Here is a 7,890-nt window from a genome sequence, read left to right as displayed (position 1 = left end):
AAAAATTGTTGAACTTTGAACTAGTGTATAAATAAACTAAATTAACTCTTTTATATTGAAGAATAGAAATAATTTGTTAAGCTCCTTATAAGTTACTTGGAAGCTGCTTGCAGGAATCTGTTTGCAAAGCTACTCGTAGGATTTATTTTCAAAGTTGTTTGCTTGATTGAAAAATAAAATATTTATATTAGAATGTATTTATCAACACCTTATAATTTATTGTACAAATCCAGGATCTTTGATGACTTTTATCAGGTGTTCTTTTAGCTAGTAAAATAAAAAAAGATTATAATAATTTTGTAAAATAAAATAAAGCAACTTATAAGTTACTTGTAGGAACCTGTTTTTAAAACTACTTGTAAGCTGTTTGTAGTAACCTATTTGCAAAGCTACTTGAAAGCTGCTTGTAGGACTTGCTTTCAAAATTGCTTGCTAGATTGAAAAATAAATATTTATATTATAGTGTCTTTATTAACACCTTCAAATTTATTGTACAGACTTAAGATCTTCAATGATTTTATTAGGTGTTTTTTCTACTCATAAAGTCGAAAAAGATTATAATAATTTTGTAAAATAAAAAAATAGTTGAACCATCAGAAAATCAACGCACTTCACGTCATTATAATGCATCTATCAAACGACTTGGACAATAACTGATAAACAAACTTTGATTCATTAAACAATAACGTAATCAAACGATGTAAAAACTGATAAACAAACCTCCATCATCCAATTAAAAGTACAGTATTAATTGAAAACAAGAACGTAATTAATTAACAATGTCACCCATGACACATCATGAGTCATCAAACTGAGTATTAAAATTAATTAATACATTATCTTATAAAAAGTCTACGATACTAACAATACAATAGAAAACAAAGGAGATACTATTTCATTTCCTTTCACATCATCACACATGATGATCATCATCATTTACTTGCCTTGGCATTTCTCTTCTCCATGTAGAAGAATCCAAAGAGGGAGACAACAGCAAAAGCAGAGAAGACAACAGAACAAATATCCAAAGTGGCATGTCGTCCGCTAATTGCTTGGATGTCGAAAAGGTTGTTTACCTTCTTGTCATCAGTGTTCTGTCCATAACCAATTTCATGACCATCACCATTCAAAATATAGGCTCTAACAAAGAAAGTACCTGTTGGAACATCCCTCTCAATTGTCCAATTGAATTTGTTGTTGGAGGACTTGTATGGCGTGGAGTCAACTTGGAACTGACAGGTCTTGTCCTTTTTGATATGGTCTTCTGTTTTCCTCCACGCACGATCCTTTTGGCTAATCGGAGCGTAACATAGCTTCAGTTTAATCGTCTTGTAGGCTGAGTCTGTCCCTGCTGGGAATGTCTTGTTCAAGAACCAGTCGATTTCCAGGGTGTCCTCCCCAGCCATCAATACTGAAAAGATATTTATTGCGATCAATCCGGTTGTTTATTATGATAGTAAGTTATATAGCATGTTATAACAGGTTAGGTTATTAAGTCTATTTCACGGATAGCATAGCATATATAACTTAAACCTAAATAACTAATTTCTTGATCAAACAGTCAGCTCTATAAAGTCATTTAATAGCTCTGACTGATTAATACATGAGGAATGAAAATGAAGAGAAACCGATGATTAAAAGATAACTAATGGAATAACCTCAAAGCTTAGAGATGGATATTCGAATCTTCCAAAACGTATAGTAAACGGCTAATGCTAATTAAGAAATATATACATGTACCAAAGATACAAGACGTTAATGGTAAAAATTCATATGAGGTATTTACACAATTAGTAAACATGTGACATACAGCTGTATCACTTAACTATGGTTAATTAATGCAGATCTTCATTTTATTAAAGTTAAAATTAATTTTAACAGACTTGAATTAACGACTTGGAAGAAAGGATTCTTTAAGAGTCGATATATTTTTTAACCCCTCCTAGAAGCCTTCATCTTTTTTGCTTCCGTAATGACTCAGACCTACTATCCAGGAAATTTCTGAAGTCATGAAAGGGATCGTTTAAGGCTCTGATATCAAGATGAAAGACATAACGTGAAGGGTTAAAGCTTTTTTGAGCCTTGCTCGTTCTGTATTTCTTTATTTATAACGGGGAGTTACACCATACAACAACAACAAATTGGGTTCTACTGCAACTAGTATTAAGAAGATAACTCCAACAATCACATGAGCAACTCCTCTCATCATCGATCGACATATTCAGTTTCTGAAATTTTAAATAAAAGATAAAAAGTGTTGTTAAGGTAACAAAACATACCTCCTGCTCTGTGTTTAACAGTCACCTCAAGACTCTTCTTGAGGGAAGAGAACAAAATCTCAGCATGAGAAGAAGATAGTGAGCAACAAATCACTAGTGTAGCCAAGAAAATAGCAGGTGTACTTGCCATTTTCCCTATAATCTGCTCACACCCTCTTACTAACTTCTTTTCAAACAAACAAGAGAAAGAAAACTGGGATGTAAAGAAACTAATGTAATATTCCAACTTATTATGATGGGCTTAGTAGAAGATGGGGGTTGGTTTATATAGACTTCTTGATATTTGCCACAAGAGGCTATTTCTTAAAGGAAGTTTAAAAAAGAAAAAGTCAAACAGAAGCCCAACTGGCATCTAGCTCTATAAGCTCCATAAGGGATGGAAACAATTAGTCATAAGTTAGTGTCATTTTCTAATATAAGTTTTGTATAATAAAATAAATATTTGACGTGTGACTTGGCCCTAAGCCATGTTCAAAGGGTAAGATTGCGACGGTTTACAGACAAATAAAGTTGTAATTTTGGAAACTACTTGTTTGGACAAGAGGTTAATTAGACATTGACTTTGGTTTAGATGTATATATATTTTTTGGAATTTCTAAGTTGTTCGAAATAATATCCACTGCGATCTTGCGATACATTCCATATGAATATTTAAGCGTATTAATAAATAACAATAATTTGGCTTAAGAGGTTTTGCCCCCTAGTGGTTTGGAAAGACCTAAAATTGTGTGAATATTTGAATTCACAATGTTTAATTTCTTTTTTATTAAGATTAAAACAAAAATGATTTCTGAAGAATAGGACGGGCTATTTGTGCCTTAACTTTTTACGAAGGTCTTTTACAGCTCAAAGGATTAGAGCACGTGACTACGAACCACAGTTTCGAGAGTTTGAATTTCTCCTCGCTCATGACTGATTCAAAATAAAAATACTTTTTTATCTAAAAATAGAAAAATTATGATCAAAACAGTTACGGTTCTTTTGTCGATATGGATAAGAAACTAATCAAACGATTTAATGGATGATGATATGATCTATTTGCTGATGCAGAAGTTTTTTTTTACGGCTCAAAGGATTAGAGCACGTGACTACAAACCACAGTTTCGAGAGTTTGAATTTTTCCTCTCTCACGACCGACTCAAAAGATTTTTTTTTTTAAAATCTAAAAACAGAAAAATCATGATCGAAATAGTTACGGCTCTTTTGGCGAAATGGACAAGAAACTGATCAAATGATTTAATGGATGATATGATCTATGAGCTGATGTAGAAGGGTTTTTTTTACGGCTCAAAGGATTAGAGCACTTGACTACGAATCACAGTTTCAAAAATTTGAATTCTTTCTCTCTCACAACTGACTCAAAAGAAAAATACTTTTTTATCTAAAGATAGAAAATCATGATCGAAATAGTTACGGATCTTTTGTCGAAATGGACAAGAAACTGATCAAATGATTTAATGGATGATATGATCTATGAGCTGATGCAGAAGGTTTTTTTTACGGCTCAAAGGATTAGAGCACATAACTACGAATCACAATTTCGAGAATTTGAATTCTTCCTCGCTCACAATCGACTCAAAAGATTTTTTTTTTTTTTATAAATGATAAAAAATCATGATCGAAATAGTTATGGGTCTTTTGTCGAAATGGACAAGAAACTGATCAAATGATTTAATAGATGTATGATACGATCTATGAGCTGATGCAGAAGGTGGGGCATATGTTATGAGAAATCGCTAATCGTATGTATAGACCATAATTAAGGAACATCATAACTAATCATTATTTAAGATATTTACTAGTTGGCCTCATTCTATATAGAGTATATGAATTTCTCTAGCGCTGTCAATACGGGTCGGCCCAATCTATTCGGATGTCTATATGGGTTTTGAGTTTGACGGGCCAGGCAGGACTGGCCCATCATTTTGATGGGTCAAAAAACACCAAACCCACACTATTATTTTGTGTACTGCAGGCCTCACGAGTCAGCCCACTTTTTAAAAAATAATATTTTATAATTTAATTTTAGAATATTAATAAATATAAATATTACCAGACAATATTACATAGTGTTAATACTTGTTAATCAAGTCTCCAACACCCCCAAAAATACTCCTAATAGCATAATTAAATAAATTTTGACATGATATCCTTTGAACCAAATAAAAATACTAAGCAATCTAAATAGTTGCATGTATTTGACTTACGGGTCGGCCCATGGATCGGGCTAAAAAGCCTTGTTTTAATTGGTAATCATTTTATCGATTTTTAGTTGTTAGAGGTTCGGTTATTAGGTTAATCATTAACATTAAAACATATATAATTTAAAGTACAAAGCTACTGCCTACTCCAATGAAAAGGAAAGTATTAGTACTGAAATAATAGAAAGATCATAAGTTTATTCAAAAGGGATTCGTCCAAATGTCATCAATTTAAATAAGCAAGAAACAGAGAGCATTAGCTTTTTAAATCTACATAACTGAATATCCTTATCAGGAACTACTAGACTCCTGTGCTAGATAATTCAATACGAGTAATCTTCCCATACATCTCCTAATCATATATGCAAGCTTTCAACCATTATGTTTTCAAGTTCACACTTGTAGATTCACAATTCCATCCTTCAATGCTCAGACTTCAAGCAAAGTACAGTGATTATCACATCATAATCTTCACATCATATCAACAACAATATCTATCTCGAGTGCTAAACTTACACAATATTCCTTCAATTTATGAACCTATTCCAACAGAACTCAAGGAGTACAAACTTGCATTCAATAATCTTAAACAACAGTTCACTACTACCATGACTGCTTCATGAGCGAGAATAACATTATGTAATGCTAGTTATGAGATATGAATAATTAACCAATATGAAGTAGTCATTTCAAACAAACACATTCACAGCACATGTATTCGCACATATAAAATCACAATCAAAACAACTATGTGTTTCGACTACAATCCCTAAAACACAATTTTGAACCAAAATTCAAAGCACAATTCATCAATCAACAATGTGTCAACTCGCGCATCCATTCTTATAACACATAGTGAAGGGAAAAGTTGTAACATACAGACACTCTAACATTTGGTGAACAATCAAACCTATAAACTCAAAATAATACTCAATAATTATACTGTCTTCCTGTTCAATCCAACAATCCAACTTTAAGCTATATTTCTACTGATTTTCTCTTCTTTGTAATCTCAATTTTATGAAACCTCCTTGTGCATTTGTTGATAGTGTTTTTATGTTGGCTTAAACAGTGGATCACAAGCATGAAGCACCAATTATAGTTTGGACAGAAATTGTACATACATCGAAGATTGGACACTGGACAGAAATTGAAGATGAAGCAGAGATTATCTAAAAATTGTTACCTGTTGCGTAGCGATTGTGAGCACTGAGCAACAACAGATGAGAATCATTTAATTGAGTAGTTTTAAGCAAAAATTGAGCTTTTGTGAACATCAACAATCAAGCTTTTATGACTTGTGAGTAGTGAGAGAGAGATTAAGAGTGAGATGCAAAAATTGATCTTTTGAGAGCAGCAATACCCGAGCTTTTGTGACTTGTGAGTAGTAAGAGAGAGACTTAAGAGTGAATCAGTGAAAACTGAGAGAAAGACGCTAAGTGTAGAATAAACCCTATTGGTTATTACCCTTTGGGGCTTGGGTCGCTTTTGTCTTGAATAATTAGGTCAGTGCGGGGTCTTGTAGAGTGTAGCCTATTATGCTTATCGAGATATCGGGTACCCCGATAAAAATATCAATAAAACCGCGGTTCGAACCGACAGCCTAATAACAAAAAAACTAAAATTGACACCCGAATCGATAATTAATTAAACCGACCCATTAACTCGATAAACAAATTATCAATTCGGGTTAATGGGTTGAACCGAATTTTGCACAGCCTCACATGTATCAATGGACTTCTATTACTAAAATTAATGTATAGAGAGTATCTATTTTAAAATTCTATTACAATATTTTTTAAACATTTTTTTTATTAATTAGAAAGTGCATATTACATTCTTCGTCCCAAATTTCCTAATTTGATTTTTCATTTTACTTGTCTTTTTTCATTAATTAAGAAGAAACAATTTTTTTTTTCATATTTTACCCTTTGCATTAATTACTTTTTCTTCAAATTAAAATGTAAACATTATTTAATAGGAGTACAATGGTAAACTAGGTATGTTATTAATTATTTTTCTTAATCAATGTGTCATCTCAATTTGAGATGGAGGGAGTACAAATTTTCACTCAATATTTATATGCATATATGTATTTAAAAAATATTAAATATTAATATAATAATTTAAATATACTTAAACATCAAGCAAAATATATTTAAAAACACTCTATAAATTAAATCACTACATATAAAATATTTAGTACAAAAATAAATATTTCTTCATACGTCACAAAAAATTCTACTAATAATAAAAAATTATATATCCTTCTATCATCATCTTCAACTATGTTTTTAATTTTGTTTAAAGAAATAAGTGAAAAATAAAATAATAATTTATGATGCTAAGAACAAATACTAAATAATTCAGAAATTATAAATAAATGCTAGGATATAATTCAAGGATAAGCAAATTAGATGACCCGAATAATATCAAACTTTAAAAAGTACAATTAAAGGAAAAATCGGCGAAGTTCTAGATAAACGTAGAAGTAGGACAAGAGAATTGTAGAAGCTCCTAGAAACTTTCCTCATTCTTCTTCTATTTTTCTCGAGAAGTTTCCACATTTCCGCTATATAACCAAATCTCTTCCTCACACCAGTTCAATCAATCAGAAACTAAGCTAGAATTTGAACGATTCCAAACAAAAATCACAGAGGAAAATGGATTTCAGGCTGATGGGTATGGACAATACACCAATTTTCCATGTTCTCCAGCACATTATGGACACTGCAGGTGACGAATCGGACAAGTCTGTGAATGCCCCGTCTAGGAACTATGTTCGTGATGCTAAAGCCATGGCTGCCACACCAGCAGACGTGAAAGAGTACCCTAATTCCTATGTTTTCGTCGTTGATATGCCGGGGCTGAAATCTGGAGACATCAAAGTGCAGGTGGAAGAGGAAAATGTGCTGCTTATTAGCGGAGAAAGGAAGAGGGAAGAAGAGAAAGAAGGTGCAAAGTATATCAGAATGGAGAGAAGGGTTGGGAAATTCATGAGGAAGTTTACTCTGCCAGAGAATGCTAATACTGGTGCAATTTCTGCTGTTTGTCAGGATGGGGTGTTAACCGTCACTATTCAGAAGTTGCCGCCTCCTGAACCAAAGAAGTCCAAAACAATTGAGGTTAAAGTTGCTTGAAATGTTAAACATGTTGCTCTGTTTTCTGGATATGTTTGATGGCTAGTGGAATTATATGTTAGTACAAATAAAATGGTAGGGATCTATCTAGAAGTACTCGTGTCTTGCTCTTTATGTTTTTTTGTTATGTTTTTCAAGTTTTTGCAAGTATTATGAAAATGTAATTTGGGGTATTGTATGAGCATGATATTGTTTGGTTGGTGTTTAATGCAGTGTAATGCTTCTGGTATTCTGTTTGTGTGTTGCCTCTTCAGGCAGAAATGACTTTTG

General features: G+C 32.4%; 2 protein-coding genes across 2 annotated transcripts; one reads left to right on the top strand and one right to left on the bottom strand.

The window, feature by feature from the left end:
• Nucleotides 1–843: 843 nt before the first annotated feature.
• LOC107862600 (high-affinity nitrate transporter 3.2-like) lies at nt 844–2,465 on the bottom strand. The gene is made up of 2 exons (NM_001324839.1): nt 2,280–2,465; nt 844–1,411 (listed from the first exon to the last, which is right to left on the bottom strand). The coding sequence occupies exons 1-2, from the start codon at nt 2,407–2,409 to the stop codon at nt 933–935; spliced, it is 609 nt and encodes a 202-aa protein (NP_001311768.1). The 5' UTR covers nt 2,410–2,465; the 3' UTR covers nt 844–932.
• Nucleotides 2,466–6,882: 4,417 nt separating this feature from the next.
• On the top strand, nt 6,883–7,849 carry LOC107862598 (17.3 kDa class II heat shock protein). Its single transcript, XM_016708226.2, has one exon. The coding sequence runs from the start codon at nt 7,144–7,146 to the stop codon at nt 7,618–7,620; it is 477 nt and encodes a 158-aa protein (XP_016563712.2). The 5' UTR covers nt 6,883–7,143; the 3' UTR covers nt 7,621–7,849.
• The last annotated feature ends 41 nt before the right edge of the window (nt 7,850–7,890 follow it).

This window comes from Capsicum annuum, chromosome 3, assembly GCF_002878395.1.
Source record: "Capsicum annuum cultivar UCD-10X-F1 chromosome 3, UCD10Xv1.1, whole genome shotgun sequence".
Taxonomy (NCBI): Eukaryota; Viridiplantae; Streptophyta; class Magnoliopsida; order Solanales; family Solanaceae; genus Capsicum; species Capsicum annuum.
This window is presented reverse-complemented; position numbering and strand designations above follow the sequence as displayed.

Coding starts and splice junctions, on each gene's coding strand:
- LOC107862600 (NM_001324839.1), bottom strand. CDS start 2,409: ATGGCAAGTACACCTGCTATTTTCTTGGCTACACTAGTGATTTGTTGC. Junction 1,412..2,279: donor TGTTAAACACAGAGCAGGAG/GTATGTTTTGTT, acceptor ATATCTTTTCAG/TATTGATGGCTGGGGAGGAC.
- LOC107862598 (XM_016708226.2), top strand. CDS start 7,144: ATGGATTTCAGGCTGATGGGTATGGACAATACACCAATTTTCCATGTT.